We start from the raw sequence: 22,560 nt of genomic DNA, 5'->3' as shown, positions 1-22,560 counted from the left end.
TGTCACTTTGTACTTTTAAAAGTAGATTGTTTAAAAAATGACCCTAAGTAAGCTAGAATTGAAAGTTTCATTGTAGCAAACGAAGACAGGACCTAAAATCTGGTTCAGACCCTTGGCTAACCGCACATGTGCGAACCTCTCCTGCCCGACCCTGTCACACACAACAGCCGTACCTCGGACACTGATGCCTGGCGCCGGGCAGCGCAGCCTGGGCACAAGGAAGAGCGGGGCTGTGCACCATCTTTATGAGAAGCCACAGTCAAGTTACAAACCATTCACCAGCTTCAGCAGATAAGGATTTCGCCCCAAACTGCACACGTTCCCTACAGCGTCCATAAGCAATTTGCCAAATTCATCTATTTTCCAACGTCCCACACACTGTGTTACATGGAGCCCCTGTCTGTCATCCTCCGCACGCAGCCCTGGTCGTCAGGTCAGTGACACTGGGGCGTGGGCACGGCGGGGCTGCTGCCGGCATGTGTGTGTGTCCCGATGCGCCTGCTTGGACCGTCTCCACGCCTGCTCTGTGATGCCACAACAGGAGCAACAGTCTGGGAGCCCACGTTGCAGTGTGTGTGTGCGTGTGTGTGTGCACATGTGTGCACACAGGCATACATGGACATGTTCGCGTGTCTATGTACCTGGAACAATTGAGGATTACTTCCTAAAATCCAGGTTTCCCGGAACAGACTGTTCCTTCTGAAGGGGGAGCGTGAATTTCTGTCCGCCACGTGGGATTAACAACAACGGGCTCACACCCCCCTGGCCTGAGACAGCTCCCCACACTGGCTGTCCAGCGGTCCACTATACCGAGAAATTTGCTCCCCCCGAATTCAGAGTTTTGAGGAGCTTTGATCCCAAGGAAGAAGCGTAAGAGAAGACACCCCCTTTACTTTTAAACACGTTTGGCATTTCTCTGAGTCAAACTCTAGGCCAATGAAGACTGTATGTATCTACATTCTTCAGAAGCTTACTTTTTTCTGGAAAAGAAATGAGTTTTATAAAATGATTATCTTTGATGTCATAGTTTGAGTCTGACCCTGACAGAAAATTGGGTATAAAAGCAAAAGCACTTAAATTCGTCGCCCGAAACACGTTCAGCGCCCCGTGCGCTGCGCCTTTTCAGGTACGTCTCACGGGAGCCGGACACCTCAGGTCAGAGACACGGGTCTCAGATGCGAAGCAGATGACGGATCGATCAACTATTTCAGCTCAGCGGTATCTATTCCCACCCTGGCCCGTGACGAAAGGTAAAGCCTCGGTGATCAGCAGACAAGCCTGACTCCGGCAGCTGGCGCCCTAGAGGGTCTTGCAAAGCTTCCAGCTGCTGGGAAGGCAAGCGGGTGAGCCTTCCCGGCAACGGTGGGGCTACTGTCACTACGTGCTGGGAAGGGCATCCAAGAAGATGCCGGATGGAGACGGGGTGCGCCGCCCTAGGTTCCCGGACGAGGGAGCCAAGACAAGTTAATCAAGCGTGCGCACCGTAAAGGCCACGGCACATGTCAGTCACGGGCTCTCTGAACCGTAGCTCGGGGGAGTCGGCAGCTACCATCTAGCAGGAAATGGAAAGGGATTCTTTAGAACCAGGGTAACGACACGGGAGTGGTTGTTTCTCTCAGCCTTGACCAGGCAGACTCAGCAGGCGAGCAATCGGGAGTGAGTCCTGAGCACTTGCTCCCGCGCCTGTATCTGCAGCTTCACCTGTGCCTGCACCTGTGCCTGGAACTGTATCTCTGTCTGTGCCTGTGCCGGGGCCTGCACCAGCGCCTCCACCTGCACCAGCGCCTCCACCTGCACCTGCGCCTCCACCTGCGCCTCCACCTGCGCCTGCGCCTCCACCTGCGCCTCCACCTGCACCTGCGCCTCTACCTGCGCCTGTGCCTCCGCCTGCGCCTTCACCTGCACCTGCGCCTCCACCTGTGCCTGCGCCTCCACCTGCCCCTCCACCTGCACCTGGGCCTCCACCTGCGCCTCCACCTGCACCTGCGCCTCCACCTGCGCCTCCGCCTGCACCTGCGCCTGCGCCTCCACCTGCGCCTGCGCCTCCACCTGCGCCTCCACCTGCACCTGTGCCTCCACCAGCGCCTGCGCCTACACCTGCGCCTCCGCCTGCACCTGCGCCTCCACCTGCGCCTCCGCCTACACCTGCGCCTCCACCTGCGCCTCCACCTGCACCTGCGCCTCCACCTGCGCCTCCACCTGCACCTGCGCCTCCACCTGCGCCTGAGCCTCCACCTGCGCCTGCGCCTCCACCTGCGCCTCCACCTGCACCTGTGCCTCCACCAGCGCCTGCGCCTACACCTGCGCCTCCGCCTGCACCTGCGCCTCCACCTGCGCCTCCGCCTACACCTGCGCCTCCACCTGCGCCTCCACCTGCACCTGCGCCTCCACCTGCGCCTCCACCTGCACCTGCCCCTCCACCTGCGCCTGAGCCTCCACCTGCACCTGCGCCTCCACCTGCGCCTCCACCTGCCCCTCCACCTGCACCTGCGCCTCCACCTGCGCCTCCACCTGCGCCTCCACCTGCACCTGCCCCTCCACCTGCGCCTGAGCCTCCACCTGCGCCTCCACCTGCGCCTCCACCTGCACCTGCGCCTCCACCTGCGCCTGCGCCTCCACCTGCCCCTCCACCTGCACCTGCGCCTCCACCTGCGCCTCCACCTGCGCCTCCACCTGCACCTGCCCCTCCACCTGCGCCTGAGCCTCCACCTGCACCTGCGACTCCACCTGCACCTGCGACTCCACCTGTGCCTCCACCTGCGCCTGCCCCTCCACCTGCACCTGCGACTCCACCTGCGCCTGCGCCTCCACCTGCGCCTGCGACTCCACCTGCGCCTGCGCCTCCACCTGCGCCTGCCCCTCCACCTGCGCCTGCGCCTCCACCTGCGCCTGCGACTCCACCTGCGCCTGAGCCTCCACCTGCGCCTGCCCCTCCACCTGCACCTGCGACTCCACCTGCGCCTGCCCCTCCACCTGCGCCTGCCCCTCCACCTGCGCCTGCGCCTCCACCTGCACCTGCGCCTCCACCTGCGCCTGCCCCTCCACCTGCACCTGCGACTCCACCTGCGCCTGCCCCTCCACCTGCGCCTGAGCCTCCACCTGCGCCTGCCCCTCCACCTGCGCCTGCGCCTCCACCTGCACCTGCGACTCCACCTGCGCCTGAGCCTCCACCTGCGCCTGCCCCTCCACCTGCACCTGCGACTCCACCTGTGCCTGCCCCTCCACCTGCGCCTGCCCCTCCACCTGCACCTGCGACTCCACCTGCGCCTGCCCCTCCACCTGCGCCTGCCCCTCCACCTGCGCCTGCGACTCCACCTGCGCCTGCCCCTCCACCTGCGCCTGAGCCTCCACCTGCGCCTGCGCCTCCACCTGCGCCTGCCCCTCCACCTGCGCCTGCGCCTCCACCTGCGCCTGCGCCTCCACCTGCGCCTGCGCCTCCACCTGCGCCTGCCCCTCCACCTGCGCCTGCGACTCCACCTGCGCCTGCGACTCCACCTGCGCCTGCCCCTCCACCTGCGCCTGCGCCTCCACCTGCGCCTGCGCCTCCACCTGCGCCTGCGCCTCCACCTGCGCCTGCCCCTCCACCTGCGCCTGCGCCTCCACCTGCGCCTGAGCCTCCACCTGCGCCTGCCCCTCCACCTGCACCTGCGACTCCACCTGCGCCTGCGCCTCCACCTGCGCCTGCGACTCCACCTGCGCCTGCGCCTCCACCTGCGCCTGCCCCTCCACCTGCGCCTGTGCCTCCACCTGCGCCTGAGCCTCCACCTGCGCCTGCCCCTCCACCTGCGCCTGCGACTCCACCTGCGCCTGCGCCTCCACCTGCACCTGCCCCTCCACCTGCGCCTGCGCCTCCACCTGCGCCTCCACCTGCACCTGCACCTGCGCCTCCCCAATGACACACTGGCCCCCATCACCACCGGACGCGTCACTACTATTTTAAAGATTACCATTCTCGTCCTCCTCCTCGTCGTCCTCCTCCTCCTCCTCGTCATCCTCCTCCTCGTCCTCCACGTCCTCCCCATCCTCGTCGTCATCGTCCTCCTCCTCCTCTAGCTCCTCCTCCTCCTCTCGGTCGCCTTCCTCATCCTCCTCGTCCTCCTCCCTGCGCTCGTCCTCGTCCTCCGAGTACTCCTCCTCGTCCTCCTCCTTGTCATCCACGTCCTCCGAGCCCTCGCTCTCATAACACTCGTCCACCGAGGAGCTGTCGGCTTTCACGGCGAATGGTTTCCGCTTGGGAGCAGGCTCTTGGGGCTGCTTATCCTGCGTTTTTCTTTTTTTAGCCAAGGGGCAGCCATACACGCTGTGTAGAGACAGAGAGAGAAGACCTGTGTCACTATCTTTGGAGGTTAGAGCATGGGTGCCCTGCGAGAGAGCTAGGGCTTAGTGTGAGTGCCACCCACACAGGCGCGGGCAGGGTCTTGCACACGCTCCTGCGTGTGCACAGCCTCGGTGCCAATGCTGCAACGGCGACAGAGCTCCAGGCACCTAGTCACCACACACACATGCCACCTCCCAGCCCCTTGTCCCGGCCATCACGTAGGGATGCACACCCCATGGTGCTCAGGAGGACGGTTTGTGACACCCCTCACAATCGACAGTCGACCGCACAAATTCTCTTTCTTAAACATCTTGCCAGATACACATTACGTATGATGTGTTTCATGAGAAGAATTAGTTCATGCACAGTATATTCACATATCCCCTCTTCTGTGAAATATGACAATATATGTGTTGTGAGAAAGCTTTGGATGTGTTTGTATCTGTAGATGCTGCCGACAAAATGGTATCTGTAAGCTAACGAGCTACTCATAGAAGATGAGCCACAAATGCCTGCTGGTGAGAACAGCCGCACAGTTTAAATTGATGAAGAACATTGTCAGTCCCAACGTTATGGACAAAAGTCAGTGTTGTAGGCAGCCATCCCTAAACCCTGCTGAAATCAGTCCAAACTTGGGCAAGACCCCCGGACCAGGACCTGTGTTCCATAGAGGGCAACTTTCCAAAGTGACTTTGCTATTACGGTTCTTATCTTCCTGGAGACCCCACGATACGCCGCAGGAATAAGGGGGAGAGGCACAGAGCACGGATGTTGTGGGCACCTATTCCATTTGTCGAAAATAAGACGTGTGGTCTCTGGTGCTGACTGAATGCTTTGGGAGCACTATGATAGGCTTACGTTTAGACCTGAGATGAGAAGTATCCAGTCTCTCATGGACCATCCAGTACATGCTTATTTGGGGAGGATCCTTGGGGCTGGTGCTGGGCCCTGGCGGATTCAGAGGGGAGAGGCATAGATATGGACCGGTGAGGAAGACTGTGTTGGAGCCACTCAGCACAGGTGACATGTGTGCCAAACACATGGCATGTCACGGGCACACAGTAAAGGGCCGTTGAGTGGATAGGTGATGTGTGATAAATGCTATGATAAGTGCATGTTGAGGGCGTCCCGTCGAGAGGGTCAGGGGGTCAAGGGAGCTTGGTCATGCTCCAGACAAATGAGGCTGGGGCTAGGCTTGAAGATTGCATGAAGCTATGGAAACATATTTCAGGCAAAACAGAGACTTTGTGGGGCATTTGGGGGGCTCAATCGGTTGGGCGTCTGACTTCGGCTTAGGTCATGATCTCACCGTCCGTGGGTTTGAGCCCCGCATCGGGCTCTGTGCTGACAGCTCAGAGCCCGGATCCTGCTTCACATTCTGTGTCTCCCTCTCTCTCTGCCCCTCTCCCACTCATTCTATGTCTCTCTCTCTCTCTCAAAAATAAATAAACATTAAAAAAACCCAGAGACTTCGCAAAGACGTGAACACAACGAAGAGCATGATCCGTGCAGAAAATGGAAACAAAAACCAAACACAGGGTTTAGAGTGTGCAATGGTGGGGCCAGTAGGATTGTGTCTGGCAAGGTTTAGGAAGGGGCAGACCGGCCTGGGGACCCGTCCAGGAGGGGGAAGGAAGGGGAAGGCGAGGCAGTCACCGTGCTGACCTGATGTCCGATGAGGGTCCCCAGAGCCTCTGCTGGACACACAAGTCCCTGATAGGCACCGTCCCTCCCCGCGGCGAGACTTAGGTCCATGGTTGAGGGGTGGGATGGGCAGACAGGATGCACTGTGTCTGGAAGATCATGTGTGTGAACGGCTTGTGGGAGGTGTCACAGAGCGAGGGGCTGGGGAGACATTTGATGTTGTACTCCAGGGTCCCCAGCTGTAAGTGCACATCTCACACACTTGCTTTGGGGCTGGAAGGGTCACTTCTGTAGAGAGGTCAGTGCTGGGCACACACGCAGTACTCATAGTTGGTGCCTGCTGTTGATTATCATGGCGATTTTTATTCTTACTCAGGAATTGGGTGCTCAGCAGGCATGTCCCTCTGTGTTTTGGACACTTACTGTTGTGCTGTTTGTCACTACCGTCAACAGTCCCCAGACCATCTGGACGAACGGCATGAGCGAAGGGGTGGCCCTGACACTGTTTCCTGGAGAATTATTTCTTCTGGTTGCTTGGGTGCATCTCATAACTCTAGTAAAGACAACGCCATTCATCGGGGGCCCTGGAGGTCGCTGGCATGCACTGGCTCCCAGAACGGAAGGACTTCATTCCTATCCAAGTGTGTGACCGCAGTCAGTCCCCTTTCCAGCGTGGATGTCCCTTTCTTTCTTCATCGGTAAAGCGAGGGCCACTGGGTGATCGCCAAGGCTCCACCAACCCCAGAATCCCAGCACGATTGGTCATCTGCCTTTTGAAACTAAGCATCTCTTAGAACATAATAATCAAAGCAAGAATAATACTTATAACCCGAAAAAAACCTGAAGAGAACATATATTGGTCTCTGTAGCATTTCTAAAATGAAACAGATTTCTGAGCTTTCTTTCGTGCGACTCTTTCCATGGACCGGGAGACCGGGTCAGTGGCCTCAGACACACAGGCCCAGCCGCCCCCACCTTGCTGTCCACCTCCTCGTGCCCAACGACCCCCTGACAGTGCGTCCAGCCCGAGCTCCACACCAGCCAGGCTTCTCGGGGATGGCAGTCGGGAGACTCACTCATGGGTCCGGTCTGTTTGTCCAGATAAAGGATCAGCGGTAGGTGCTCGTGCCAGGTTGGCCCACGATGTTCCGGAGCGTAACGACCGTTGTCACCTGCCCGTGAGGGAGCTCTGTTCTGCACCAGTGCTACCCGCACAGGGCACCAGGCCTCTCTCTGACCGTCTCTGACCATCTCAGGTTCATCCGGATTGCTAGGAAGTGACGTAAAACCGGCCGTCTGTGCTGTTCAGCGAAGCCACCCACAATGTTCCGCTCCAGCTGGCGGTGGGGACTCCTTCAGGTGGGGTGAGCCAGCACTGCGGCCGGGCTTCGTGCCCTGTCCCCCGCCCGTCCACACACACCTACCCGCCTCAGATCTCCTGGGGGCCTGCCTGCTGCTCAGACCTTAAATGGTAGGGCAGCAACGTTCAGAGCGGGCAAGTGGGTGTTATCCTTAAAACGGATGCTGCGGTTAGAAGCGGACACAACTGGCCTTGGCTCTGCCCAGACGGGCCCCTGGGGTTGTGGGAGGTGGCGAGTCTGGCCAAGAGGACACCTGAAAGTGTGGGGTCTGAGCTGGAGGTCGGGGGCTCCACCCCGAGGGGGCCATCTGGCCCTCAGGACAGCTCCTCCTCACACGTCTGCCCCATTACCCCTGCAGGTGCAGTGGTGACAACGGAACCACGGCCAGGCACCCATCTGCCAGTGCCCACCGTGGCCCCCTCTCCTTTAGAGCCCTGCGGGGTGGCCAGCGGGGCAGTGGAGGAGAGAAAAGGAGGAAGAGTAGAAAAATCGCAGAGGATAGACAGTGGGAAGCGTGGGGGTGGGGGCGTCAGGGCATAATGAGAAGGAGGAGGGAGTCGGCCACATTTGTGCCCCATCACACCTGTGCCTCACACAGCGGGCTCTGGTGTCAGCGTGTGACACATTGCGCAGACAGCCTCGGTGCCGTCAGGGAGGTGACGTGGAGAGAACAGCACGTCCGGAGCCCCGTGTTCCTGTCTCGGCTTTGTTAACGCCTGGATGGGCTCCTGGACTCTGGCTGGGCCTCCGTTTACCTATCTGTGCAATGAGGGGGTTGCCCGTCCCTTTGCTGTTCTATAGTTTTTATTGCTCAAACTTCCTGAAGGATTTCCTTCTCATTGTGGTCTGCTCATCTACTATTTAGTTCCTTGTGATACATTTTTGAAACCGTTTCAACTAAATTCCTGACTGTTGGAATTAGCTGGCCTCAAACGTCCGGTGCCTTCTGCTAATTCACATGGCTCGATGCTCAAAGCCTTTTCCTCCGTCCATTAGCATGAACCGTAGGTCAAAATCACGCTTACCGCAAACACATTCCGTTGCCCCGTTCCCTAAGTGCCCACTTTCAAGGTGAGAGCAAAGTCCCAGCCCATAAGACAGATTTCACTCATGCATCAGGCAGAAGCAGGTGGCCCAGATGCCCGGCCTATGGGACCCAGTGGCTTGGAATATCCCTCCACCGAAAGAGAGAGTCTGCACGCACAGGAAGGGCAGGTGCTGCCCTCCTCTACCCGGCAGGTGCTGTGGAAGTGAGCTTGTTCCACAGCCGTGTTGTGCTCCATTCACCCGGGCTCATGCCTATCAGCCATGCGAGTCTTTCTAAGAAGACAGCAGAAACCACAGTCCTGGAATGTCTCCAGATTGTGGACACCAAACGGGATCAACGGTGGAGTCCTGGGGGTAACTGAGAAGCTGACGCCGAGGTGAAGCGCCAGTTACGTGAACGCAGCAGGTGCACGGCCGGCCCTTCCTCCACATCGCCACACGCGGGAGGGCCCGAGCTCAGCTGACTGTGGGGTTCATGTTGTTGCTTTGGTCCCCGATTCTGTTCCTCAATAGGACAGGTGGGCCTCCACCAGCTGTGTATTTCCCATGCTGGCCAGCGGAAGCTTGCTGCTGACGGTGGTCACGGAATATTGGTTGAATGAACAAACCATGGTCTCCTCCATTTATTAAAAATGAAAGCACTTACTGGGGCCCCTGGTTGGCTCAGCTGATTAAATGTCTGACTTGATTTTAGCTCAGGTCATGATCTCATGGTTGGTGAGATCGAACCCCAAGTCGGGCTCTGTGCTGGGTGTGGAACCTGCTTGGGCTTCTCTGTCTCTCTCTGTCTGCCCCTCCTCTGCTTGTGCTCTCTTCCTCTCTCTCTGTCTTCCTCTCTCTCTCTCTTCCTCTCTCTCTGCCTTTTTCTCTCTCTCTCTGCCTCTCTCTCTCTCTCTGCCTTTCTCTATCTCTCTCTGCCTTTCTCTCTCTCTTCCTCTCTTCCTGTCTCTCAAAAGAAAAAATGAAAGCACTTATCACGTACTAGTGTGATTATGGGTTCTCCTTCACGACACTGAGAAAATGTCCTGTGTTTAATTGATTGTTTTATTCAGGGCTGCAGTATCCGATATAGTAGCCCATAGTCATCTGCAGCTATTTAATTAGCATTAAAGAAAATAAAAAAAATGGACTCCCCGGCCACACTGCTCACATTTTAAGGGTCCAGTGGCCACAGGTGGGTAGTGGCTGCCATATTGGTGGTTTCCATCACCACAGAAAAAATTCAGTGGACAGATCCGTGACGGCCATCTGGGACACAGTAGGTGTTCATCAGGTGTTTGTTGAGTGAATAGTGGCCACTGGCTACTGCAGGGAAACAGAGCAGGACGGGGCAGGAAGGGCTGAGCTTTGGGAGGTAGCTCAAGATCCCAGAACTCCAACGTCAAGAAAGCTCATTCTTCTCCAGTCGCTCAAGGGAATGTGTTCGGTGTCACTGTAGCAAAATCAGATGGATCCGTCTATGAGGGGCAAGGCCGATCCGGGTGGAGATCCCAGCGATGCCTGCAGACGCCTCAAAGCAGAGCTCCCTGCGCGCTCTGGCAGGCGCAGCTAACAGTGACCCTGGACGCCAGATCCCCGTCTGCGGGGTGTCGACAGGCTCTGTATCTCCTGCGTCCAATCCTACTTTACAGAATCACAACCTTTGGAGATGGCGACGGATGCTTTTCTGGTTTTCTCCCCACAGTCGAACCCTCAAAGCACTAGTAATGTGGTGACTCAGGGTGATGGTAGCTCATGTGTTTGAGCCCCGCCGAAGGCCTTGAAGTTGCAGAGGGAAGAACCGTGTGCCGTTAGCGGTGAGTTTCCCGGGGCCCCCACGTCCTGCGAGCCTCGCTGTGCCGCTCACGTATGCCCGGAGCGTCTCCGCCAGTGCAGCTCTTACGATCCTTTGCTGTTAGCTTGACGTAAGCCATCTTGAGTCTTTCCTGTCACGTTATTCTAGCAAATTGGTTACCTGGCCGCAGTGAACACTTACATTTAAAATGTTGTGTGTTACAAGCTCTCAGGGCTGGTTTCTGTGGGGCTTTCAGTGGCCTCTTGCTTGGTGTTTTCATTTATCTGATTTTAATATAAACAGAAGGTCAGGTCTCAGTAACTGGAAAATGGGCTTGGCGGCGTGTTCCTGCTCCGGCCCTGTCGCATGGCCTCTGATGAGAGAGGAAGGACTTGGGCAGGAAGATCACGTCTCCCAACATCGAGGGGAGGCTCGCGAAGCCACAGCCGCTTCACAGACGCACGGTCGCTGTGTATGATCGCTGTTTCACGGGTGACACCTTTCTTGTATTGCCTGAATGGCCTCGGTTGTGTCAGGGCTAAAATACTTATTTTGGAATCATGTAAGTAATATTTGCACATGATTCTGGAGCCCTGAGTTCAAATCCCAGCTTGGCGAATACGGCACGACTCACAGAGCCCTTACCTGCTGTTTTTTAACATCTTCACAAAAATGAGCCCGCTAAGCGCTCATGGCGACGGTACATGACGACGGGATAGAAATGATTATAATTCCCTTTTTGTGGGACGGAGATCGTGAGGCATCTTCTGCAGGTCACACGGCTGAATAACATTGAACAAAGTACTTGAGAGTGCCTTGTCCCCACATGTTGCCTTTCTGGTCTCTAAGGACCAAGAAACCCTGTCCCACTTTCTTATGGGGCTGTGGTCAGGATCCATTAAAACAATCACACACCTGTTCCTCTAATGTCTATCACACGGTGAGCAAAAAATACGTTTTGCTGAATGAATTAGACAGAGTGGCTCCTTTGTGCATTTGTTCCGAAAATGTTTCACTGAGCAGCACGGACACAGTCCCCAACTTCACAGGACGTGAGCAGAGAGTTGCCTGATGGACCGGACGGGCTGTGGGGCAGGAGACAGACAGACAGGCACCTGGGAAGGATGGGCCACACCCACACGGATGGAAGAGTTCAGGCCATGTACATGGAGAGGCGTGTGGACAGCCGCAGATGCGCAAAAACGCAGACAGTACGGGTCACACGTGTCCCTACTTCTCACTCTCGATGCCCAAACTCTCCTTCGGGGGGTCAACTCTGCACACATTGCACTCCGTTAGGAACCCCCCACCTCACCCTGGAGGAAGCTGTCCTGGACTTGTCTAGCCTGCTCTAAGTGTCTGTCCCTAGACCTCTGTCCCCCTGGGAGCCCCAGCAGCCTCCTCCCGAGGACGCCCTTCCCTCCACCGGTGCTGGGGACGCCCTCCCCTCACCTGTGCTGGCTCCCCTGCTTCTGGACCCAACATCTCTGTCCTCTGCTGTCTCGCGTGGGTGCAGCACATGGTCCAGGAGCTCACAGAGGAGGCATGAGAAAGGGACACGTGTGAGACCCTGGCACGTGTGCAGGTGTCTGTGTGCTGCCCGCAACCGATGGTCCGCCCGGGAATGCAATTCTAGGTCATGTGGCATTTTCCTCGGTACGTCTGCCGTTTTCTTCCTTGCGACCTAGTTCCTTGAGAGCCGGTCAAGAAGTCCAGTTCTGTTATGAGTTTTGATCCTCTGTATGAAGCTGGGCTTCTGAGAGTCTTTGCCAGTTTCTCTGGCGGGGGATACATTCCCACGTTCCGGGCCACGCGCTGCTCTGGAGTCCGTTCAGGGAAATTTTTTACTTACCTCCAGCGCTATTTTATCCTTACTGTTTTCTCTGGTTCTGTGCTTCCGGAGCCAAATCTCGTGTTGTCTTATCTTTTCTCTGTTTTCCCCCAGGGTTTTGTCCTTCTAACTGGACAGTTCCTTCAACTTTGCTTCCAGTCCTTCTCTTGAGTTCTATTTCTTGCTATCTTTCATTTTTCTGAGTTTCTTTGAGGTCCTAATTGGTTTCTCATCTTCCTGTTTGAGAATATTACACCTTTGCAGGGAAGATTTTCTCTATTTTCTCCGGGTTGTTTCTTCTGTTGTGCTGTTTCATTTTAGAGGCTTTCCCCCGTGCCTGGTCCTTGGACGTCCCCCACAGGTGGGGCAGGACTTCGCTGACTGCGGGTCTCGGGTGCGGCTGGACCAGGTTGCTTCCTCAGGTGGTCCGGCAGGATGCGGCCGTTCCTCCCCGGCAGGCGACGTGCTGGGAATCCAGTGTGGAGACTCCAGGGTCTCGGCACTCCGTGCACAGATGCCCACGCAGCCCTCCCCCCAGCAGACAGTGACCCCGTGGCAGCGACCGGTGACCTCGGTGACAAACTTTGCACTTCATTCTCTCCAGAGAACAGTTTTTTAAGCTGGTCAGGTCTCGGGGGTGAAGAGTTGGCTCATCGGCTCCGGGCCCGGAGCGGCACATTGGGGTGGCTGCTTCTACCCACGCATAAGACCAGTTTCCCCGCTGTCAGGTCCATTGTCAACACGTCCAGCCATGCCTGGTGCCATCAATTCTGGAGTTCTAGAGGATTCCAGGGTTCAGGTTTCGTCAGGGCCACCTGAGGTTCACCTGTTGTTAGGGGCCGGGCGTCTGCTAGATCTCACAGTACTCAACTCTCTGCTCCTTTGCTCCAAAATTCTGGTGCTGTTTCTCCTTTCCCATTATTTTTCCCAGTGTCCTTTTGCCTTTAAGAACCAGACTCTTGGCCACTGTTTTAGTGAGGTCTGCAAGGCGGCCCGAGCTAACAAGTGTGTTCAACTCTTTCTGGAACTTGGACATTGTCTACTCAATTTAAGTTTATTTATTTTGAGAGAGAGAGAGAGAGACAGAGACAGAGAGTGAGTGAATGGGGGAGAGGTAGAGAGAGACAGAGAGAATCACAAGCAGGCTCCACACTGTCAGCACAGAGCCCGACAAAGTGCCTGTTCCCACAAACCGCGAGATCACGACCTGAGCTGAAATCAAGAGTCAGATGCTTAATCAACTGAGCCATCTTGGCTCCCCTACTTAATTTTAAAAAACTTAAAAAATATGGCTCTGTCCTACCTATGTAATTTTATTTTGTTTTTATTTTTTATAATTGGCTGCTTTTTCTTTTCTTTTCTTTTCTTTTCTTTTCTTTTCTTTTCTTTGTTAAAGTTTACTCATTTGTTTTTGAGAGGGAGAAGGTGTGCACATGCACACGAGCGGGGGAGGGACAGAGAGAAACGGAAGAGAGGGTCCCAAGCAGGGTCTATGCTGTCAAGCGGAGTCCGTGAACCGCGAGCTGAAACCAAGAGCCAGACGCTCAGCCGGCTGAGCCGCCCAGGCGCCCTTCCCGTGTATTTTAGATCCCACCACATGGCCCTGGAGCTCTGGTGGTGGCTGCCCGTTTCCCCCCACTCTCCTCCCGCAATCCCATGCCCACCCATGACCGTTCCCTCTTGCTGACCCTTCGAAATCCGTCTTGGGGTCCACCCTCCCCGTAAAGTCACTCCTGACCAGTCCAGAGTTCAGGACCCTCTACTTTTAGGAACCATCTGATACCTCGCACCAATCTTGTAAACCACCTTACTGTGGTCTTGACTTTTTGAGATGCATTTCCCTTATCATCTCGATTCAACTGTTTTCTCCTTGGCTAAGGGACTGTGCCGTATAGTTAATTGTTCTCAATCCTCGCTGTGCCAAATGAAGGAGTGGGTCTTTGATATGTCTGTTTCTATCGATCAATATTATCGGCGCTTTCGGAACGGGCCCCCCAGTCTTAGACTTGATTTTACCAGCATCTGGCTTTCAACGAAATGTGTGCTCTCTCCTCTCCCTGTACAAAAACAACATTTACTATCTTTGTCATTGACGAGACTAGAATGTTGAGAATGTTAGGATAAAATTACCCCAAGAACCAGGCTACCTCTTGGCAGTGAGATTAGAAAATTAAACCACTTTGTAAATACACATAGACTTTTTCTATTTTAGTTAAAATGTCAAGCGGTTGATAAGGTTTCCAGAAGGGGCTGGTCCATCATGAGCTAGTGAGCTGCGTGCGAGGAGGTGCTGCTGACTACGGCAACACCCTCAGAGCGGTAGGGTCTGGAGGAGGTAGAAGCCTTAGAAATCACCAAATCCATCTTTCAACCTAGAAAATGAAGAAACCGAGGCCACAGGGATTAAGTGGTGTGCAGGGGCCGACGCGTGGGGTGGCATCAGACCAGACTTTGTCTGCGAGCAGCTCTTCTGTCGGGCACCACGCGGTAGAGGCTGACGCCAGCCAGAAGCAGCACCTCCGTGGGGGGCTCTTCCGCAGCCCGCAGGCATCCCGCCCGCACCGGCCAGAGGAGGGTGTCCCCGGAGAGACCCGCGCACGCAGATACCAGCGTCGGCTTCTCTCGACAACGCGGCAACTTCAACTTTGTCTTTCTGAACATTTACAGGCTGACGCCGGCCCTCTTGGTCTGAAGGGCGCCAGGTCACACGGAACATTAGCCACGGAGGCCACCCGGTCCGCATTTAGTCCAGATGAGGAATTTAACGCTTGAGGTGGCAAGTGTGACAACTCTGTTAGTGAGTGGCTGTTCCGCGTGGTACCGCCACGGGCACTCAGTGCCGTGGTAACGCTTAATGCGGCAGGAAGACTTGGCGCCTGGCGCCACCCACACCGGAGACGTGAAATACGTCACACTGACACGGCCGTCCCAGCTTCCGTGAGCCGCGGTCAGTAGGATACGCAGGAAGAACTGAGAAGCATGCCACTTGCATGATGGCACCGGGGACAAGCGTGTAAGAAAAGGCATAAAACAAAGGGCTAAAGATGTCCTTCCGTCTCTTCCCCAAATACATGCTAGATTATTCTCCTTCAGGCGCGGTAGGACACGATACTTTGTCTTCACGTGGTTGGTAGGAAATTGCTCAGTTGCGAAGTATTTAAAATTCTGGTAGTTGAGGGATTGAGTTGTTTACAGATTTAGTGTGGGAATGCAGGTGATGCACATGAACGTCCGTGGCTCGTGTCTATCATAGATGTACATTTTATGTACACACACGTGCACACGCATGTGCTCGCACACGCATACATATGCACACACACATGCTCACACACATGGATACACATGCACGCATACAAACAGGCACGCACACACATGTGCTCACACACATGCACACATACCCACACACACCCACGTGCACACACATGCATACACACACAAGCACATGCACACACATGTACAATGCTTGCCCGAGATGCACATATGCACACATGCACATACACACATGAACACATAATGCACACACATGCACAGACATGTGCACACACATGCAACACACAATGCCTGCCTGCACACACACACAAGCATGCACACACATGCACGCACACGTACACATGAGTGCACACATGTGCACAGTGCACATATGCGCGCACACGCACATGTAACCAAGCCTGCATGAGATGCACGCATGCACACAGACGAACACATAATATGCACATGCGTGCACACGTGCACGTGTACACACGTGCACACACATGTACACACGTGCACACACATGTACAACGAGCACACACGAACACATAATGTGTACGTGTACACACGAGCACACACATGTGCACACACACACGCACACACATGCACACTCCAGGCAAGATACGCCTTTGGTAGAAATTTGAAGCTTCTTAAATATGCATTTTCTAATAAGCAAAATATATAAGCTTTTACTCCACATAGGTTTTCAAAAGCTGCTCTACAGTTTCATCGACAGCAGGCTACAAATGATGAGCCTGAAAATCTGGTCGTTACAAAGACTTGAGAATGTTTTCTTCATAACGTAGCCTCGATTGTAGTGTCTGTGGCAACGGCTAGTTACAAGCTGTCGCCGCTGCACATTTTTGCCGGAGAGCAACCTTATCCCCAGATCCATCTGCGTTTGGGGCTCCGCCCCCGGAGCCGGATGATCTCTCAGCTGAACGCAGCTATGTTTATTCCCGTTATTTCCGTCTCCAAGTCCAGGAGGCGTGCTGGGCCTGAGGAAGCACACGGCGGCTTCTTTATTGCGTGACTGCCCTGCTCACGACCCGGCCCAGGGTGTGTATGTGGCGCAGCCACGTCCCCGTGCGGGTGACTCTCCGTCGCGGAGCACCACACGCGCGGCCGTGGGCCCGCCACTCCTCCTACCGCCTGCTGTCCTCCCTGAACTCAGACGACGAGACGTGACGTTCTCTGTGGCATGCTGCTCTCTGCTTGGACAGGCAGCCTGCGTGCACACGGTAGCCGAGTGAGAAGCGCTGGGGGGCACCCTGTTGGTTTCACACGAGCCGGAGTGGAATCTCACGGGAAGGGTGCTCCGAGGACAAATTCGGGGCCTCCGCCGTGCCCCTCCTCTCAGGACCTCTCCTGGATCCCCTGAATGTGGCTTCTCTGTCCCGTCTACCTCCAGCTTGCTTGCCTCTGTGAGCAGGGAGGGGCCCTCAGGGGACACGGGGGTGCCCTGTGTGGCTGCGCTGGTGGCTGTGGTCTTTCAGAGTCCCCAGCCAGAAAGGATGTGCAGAAGTGGCTGGCGGGGGAGGCGTGCTGCACGGTGCAATCACACTGCTTTATTTAGGTGTGGTGTCCCTGGGAGTCTTGCTTGGGTGTGAGGTCCTGGGGTGTGTGTGTATGTGTGTGTGTGCGCACATGTGTGTGTGTGTGTGCGTGAGGCAGTTCTGTCTCTGACTTCCTACACAGCGGTCCTCACTTCTCTCCTCCTGCTTTGAAGCTGCTCATGTGTTTAGGCAACAAGGAGGAGGACTATCTTCCTGGGCACACCTGGCTGGGTAAGTCCTTGGTGTGGTTTACCTACTTATGTTTGTTTTATTGAGCACTTGGCTCATTTGCAGAAAGACACGGGATTTTTGGTAGCAAGGCTCTAACCCTCCCCGCGGGTCCCCCACGAGCGCTAACAAGGGTAGGAGGCTTCCTCATCGCCCCCAGCACTTTGCCCCTCCAAAGGGGACAGGCTTCCGAAGCCACCTTCAGATGCAGCTGGACCCGCCGAGTTCACTGCATTCAGGGTCTCATCCGGGTTGTAGAACTTCTTTCTTTTTTAAAGAAACCATGCTTTTGCATGGTGCAGACACCCTGCTGGGGCCTGGGGAGGAGGGAGCCGCGCGTGGGGAACGCAGGAGAGGCGCGCGCACTGGCCTCCGACTCCGTACTAGGTTAATGGAAACGGTTCTGCCACGAGGCACTTAAATCTGTCTCCATTTTTAACAGTAAGGAGACAGGAAGTTTTTCCAAACTGCCGACCTCTCCTCCCTGTGAGCAGAAAAGTAAATCTTAGTCGTACAAATGCAAAGGTTCTGAGACTGTTTGCTCCAGAAATGGATGCCGGTCTGGGACCAGAAAGCTCTTTACTGACGAGTGGGTCTGTCCTTAACTAGGGTCTGCGAAAAGAAGGCACCGATCAGATCCTCAGCACTTTCAGAGGCGTCGTCTGGAGCCGGGGGCCACAGACCAGGTGTGTCCGGGGGTCTGGAAGCACCGAGGGGGCTGTGTCGGGGACGCCCTTGTTCCCTGTGAGACTCTTGCCGGGCCAGGGGGTTGGGAGGTTGCTGAGGCCCCTTCCTTGTAGGATCCCGTGTGTTTCCTTGAACAGTTCCCACGTCAACGCGGTTCCTCACATGTTTTATTGAAATAAGTCTCAAAAATGTAAAAATCCCCAGCGCTGAAAAGAAACGAGTAAGGGCCGGTGTGTATAGCACGGGTCTGCTTGGGGATGAGTTTCCCAGAAGCTGAGACGCGGCAAGAGAGGTCAATAGCGTGACATCAACTTATTGCAAGAAAAATAAACACAAAAACCAGAACCTGAAGCAAAAAGGCCGGATCCCACAGGCCGTTCAGAGGTGCGGCTCCAATGTGATGTGCCCGTGGGCTTCCTGGGCCGCACACAGCACGACGTGGCCCTGACCCAGTGGCAGCCCCGAGGGAGAAGCCTGAAGCCAGACGACCCCGCCTCTGCCCGTATCCGGCCCTTCCCGGGTCAAGGGCTTTGCCGTCTGAAGGCTGGCTTGGAGAGGGCAGAGGGGGCTGGCTGACAGTCCTGGGCGTCCACCACACGGTCTCAGAACGGTCCCTGCAGAGGCCGGGCCCAGGACTCCCCGAGCGGGGACGTCAGATTCCAGGACCACAGCAGGCCGGTCAGCCTTTGGCTGGAGACAGAGAACCCAGAGTAATTCCGTTTCTCTGGAAACGACTCTCGTATAAAAACAATTTCTCGCCGCTGGCCGAGAACAACGCATGGGCTTCGCTGCTTCTGGTCCTTCCGCCGCCTCGTGATAAGAAAACGTAGGCCACCAGCAGATGAGCCGGTGAGCTCTGTGCTGGGCAGGCCGGCGGGGCGTGCACGCGATTACCCGGCGGTGCGGCCCCGCTGGCTTCCTGCCCCCGGCGAGGGCAGTGACCCTGCCGCACGTGGGAGCGCCGAGGGGCCGAGCAGGGCCGCCCACCTGGATGTGCTCACTTACCTTCTCAAAGATGCCCGCGTGCCCCAGACGCGAGTCAGTGTCAGACGCGGGACAGGCCCGCCATTACAAGGGGCGTCTGCCCTCAGGTACCTCCACACGGGCCGGAATCGCTAAACTGGGAACGGCAGTTGGGCTAGCGAGTGGCCGCCTGCGAGTCCCCGTGCTCTGAGCATCACCGGCTCTGTTCCCTGCGCCTTCGCGGCGAGCGGAAGGACCCTCATACGTAGCTCCACTTCCTGGGCCGCGTGGGTTCTGTGAGCCACCCCTGAACCCCAGAACCTCAGTGCCGTCAGATTTCCGTTGAGCTGGAAACAGAAGGCACCAGAGAAGGGCACGGGGCGCAGGTGGGAAGGACTGAGCCCGGAGCCGGCGCACGACTCTGGTCCCCGGGCCCCGAGCTCAGTGTCTCCAGCTCCCTGGGGGCGAGAGAGCCTTCTGGCCAGCGTGCGAGGACGCCAGGCCGCAGGTGCGTCCAGAGTCCCCTCGCTCTACAAGGCTTTGACGTCACGGCAGAAATGCTCCCAGCGGCGCGGACATTGGCACTGACCCTGGCGCCTCCTCCAGTCCCCTGGCCAGTCCTGGGCCGCGCACCTGGGAACCGCTGCCCTGAGGCCACGCTGGGCCCTTCCCCGCCTCCCCCCCCCCCCCCCCCCCCCGCAGGCTGTCCTCACTCTCCACCCTGCTCCTGACCGCAGTCTCGGCTCACGATGTCTGCTCCTGTCCCGCACGCCATCCTGAAGCTGGGGCTCCGACCTCTCCCTGTCGGCACACGGGAGGCCCCTCACCTGCTGTCCTCCGCACCCCTGCCCTGGGGGACGGCCTCGGTCCCCGCGGGGAACTTGCTTTTCTGTCCTCACTGGGCTCCCGGCCCCCTGCCCCACCTGCCTCTTCGAGGGCTGACTCCCCCTTGCGCTGCCCCGTCCTGGGCCTCGGCTACCTGGTGGGCGGCCGCCCCTGCGTTCCGAGTTCGCACCCGGGCACTGGAAGAGCCGCCCACCCTGGTGGCCGGGGGGCCTCGGCGCTCAGCACGCAGCTACCTCGTCACTGGGGCGCAAACGCTAGCTTCGCCGCCCGGCTGGCGGGCTGAACGAGTGAACGGAAATGTGGAGTTTCCCCACGGGCCAGGCCTCATCCTGCATTGCCTCCCTCTGCCTGAGCACCGCGGTCCCCCTCGCTCGCCGGTGGGAGGCTCTCCCCGCGGGAGCACCCACCAGCCCAGGAGGGTGCGTCCACGTTCCTCTGTCCCACTGCCCCTCGACGTGACTCCATTACGGCACCGGGGACGCTGTGCCCTACGTGTGTTTCCACAGGGAGGAGCAGGTGCCGTAGGGAGAGGTGCTTTCCTCCCCGGGATGTGCTCCAACATGCACAGCAAGTTACTGACGCTCGTGCAGAGGCAGTTAGCATCCGGGTGGCGCCCCTGGGCCTTCCTCCGGGAAAGGGCACAGTGTCTTACTATGGACGGTAAACCGAGGCAGTGTCATCTGCTCACATGTAGAAGTCGCTCTGTTTTTCGACCGTTTCCCTTATTCAGGGTCTTGCATTTCGCCGGTAGCTTCCCTTCTGCAGGCATGTAGTGAGGGCCCCCGGGGAGCCCGCGCTGTAAGGGGGCCCACGGCGAGGCAGACGGAGAGGCTGTGTCCCAGGGATCGAGGGCCATCCGTCTGGGAAGCAAAGTTTCCCCACGGGCAGACGCAGCAATAGTGGAGGGGCGTGTGCAAGCATGTGCTTGGCGAGGTTGGCATTGGTGACACGTGTTTGACGTGTAGAAGGGAACCCGGTCTTCAGAGGGTCGTGACCACTCCTTGCACAAAGTGAGAGCCGTCGGGCAGTGGCTGAGGCGGAATGTGGGCCGAACCGGGGGTTTGGCGTCCATCTGTGTCCCCCACCTGCCGGGAGGTGAAGTGAATTGTTCCAGACCCTTCTGGTAGCTGGAGCCAGAGCTGGGACAAAAAAAAAAAAAAAAAAAAAAAAAAGTCTTCCAACTTCCAATTCCAAAATGTCACATTTGGAGATCTGGGTCCAAGTCATTTCTTAGGTGAAGGTCACCAGGAACAGCGCCCGGTGCGTTTATAAGTGAACGAAAGAGATTGAAAGTGACCTGGCCTCCTGTTCAGGCATTTTGGGGTGCACGGCAGAGCTCGTGTGGAAAGCCAGGCCCGTGGCTGGAGACGGGTCTCCGTGGGCATGCCTGTGTCGTCCCGGCCTCCTCCTCCGGCAGCCCTGGGCCGCGGCCTCGCGATCCGCACCTCCGGACGCGTGCCTCCCTGTCAGTGCCGCACAACACAGGTCACAGCTGCTCCCAGGGCGGGAGGCGTCCCCCCCACTCCCCTCCAGGTATCCTTTCTGCTGGACAGCGAGCCCTCGGCCGTCAGCATCGCGGGGCGTCCCTCCAGCAGTCCGTGACGTCACATGGTCTCGCCACCTGCCTCTAGGCCGCTCCCTACGAGCCCTGTGATTTCTGGAGGAAGCGACTGGCAGAGTCCTCGCGTCGGGCTGGAAATGCAGCCCGTCCATCTGCTTGCCCCTGCTGGGTCCCTGCTCCTGGGATGACATTCGCAGCGCTGTGCTGATGTCTGTCCGCCCGGTTCCTCGGTGCGTGTGTCCCGGGGCTGCGGCCAAGGGCAGCTGCCCCAGAAAAGGTTCGCCGGACCCCCGGCAGCTCGCCCCAGCCACACCGTCGGGGTGGGTTCCCAGCAGCGGCACGAAGACGCGCAACGTGCGGGAGCCTCTCATAACCTGCAGAGGCCCCGGGGTGGCGGCAGGAGCGGGAGAAGGACTCACCTGGATGGAATCTCTACGCCTGTCGCCTGAATTCTGATCGTTTTAAAATCTAAAGACATTTTTGTGCAGTGTTCACACCTGGAACGGCAGCAGTGGAAAAAGGTAATCTACGAAAATGCTCTCCAAGTACTCCACAGTGTTTCTTGTTTTCAGGAGAAAACAGATGACAATTTATAATTTAAGTAGATCTGTTCTGTAGAGTTATACATTTGTAAGTGATATAAAGATAAAAACAGCCTGTGTGAAGGGATTAAAACTGCTGGTGGTTTCAGGGCGTCAGGGCTGAAGGCCGAGCTCCAGCGTGCGGGGCGCACGGCATAGGGAGTGGGTGCCGTGCGTGCGAAAGGCTTACGTGAGGCTGGTCGCGTGTGTCCGAGGCAAGAACCCTGTTGTCAAGGAGGCTGGGGCCCGAGGCCACAGGGGTCGGGGGCAGGCCTGGGCGTGCTAACTCGCCATCAGTCCCTGTGCTGGGAACACTGCCGGCTTACACGATTTACTCCAGTAACTCGATGGAGACAACTGTGGGATCTCACGTACCGTCAGTTTCCAGAAGACTAAGTTAACCACCTTCTGGTCACTGGCAGCCCTGTCTGTGCAAAGGGACGGAGGCCATCCCGGAGCTTGCAGCGACCGGCCAGAAGCAGGAGCAGTCCAGGGTCGGCCTCCCACGCACCAGATCAGCTCTCACCATCAGGAAGGGACACGTTTGGCCAGAGTTTATCCAAGTGCATGGAATGATGGAATGACAGGGTCACGGTGAACGGGGCTGTCCCCAAGTGTTTGGCGGGTATAGATCACTATCAGTCCCGAGCATGCAGACGCAGCACAGGGAGGGGACCAAGCTCACACCCTGTCTTCCCTTCCCTGTACAAATGAAGCCAGGACAATGTAAGTGGTTGCCTTGCTGTCCTTCGGCATTGCAACTGGTGACAAGAAGAAGATTCTCTAATCTTCCTGAAGTTAAATCATGAAGACACGTGACAGACGGAAAGGAACGTGTCTGGGCACGCTCACCAGCTCAAAGTTAAAATGCAGCAGCATTGGTGGGGGGGGGGGTCCTGCTCACTCGTCGGCTG

The 22,560-nt window shown here is 57.1% G+C and overlaps 1 protein-coding gene across 4 annotated transcripts in view; it reads right to left on the bottom strand.

Annotated features, from left to right (window-relative positions):
- MYT1L (myelin transcription factor 1 like) overlaps positions 1-22,560 on the bottom strand; it is a 145,982-nt gene that overhangs the window by 110,694 nt on the left and 12,728 nt on the right. For all 4 annotated transcript variants that reach the window (XM_047098342.1, XM_047098344.1, XM_047098343.1 and 1 more), the window contains exon 4: positions 3,948-4,300. In XM_047098342.1, the coding sequence (XP_046954298.1) occupies positions 3,948-4,300 (353 nt within the window). The remainder of the gene's footprint in view (positions 1-3,947; positions 4,301-22,560) is intronic.

This window comes from Lynx rufus, unplaced genomic scaffold, assembly GCF_022079265.1.
Source record: "Lynx rufus isolate CCGP_SWC_20201006 ecotype Redwood Valley unplaced genomic scaffold, mLynRuf1.p SCAF_47, whole genome shotgun sequence".
Taxonomy (NCBI): Eukaryota; Metazoa; Chordata; class Mammalia; order Carnivora; family Felidae; genus Lynx; species Lynx rufus.
This window is presented reverse-complemented; position numbering and strand designations above follow the sequence as displayed.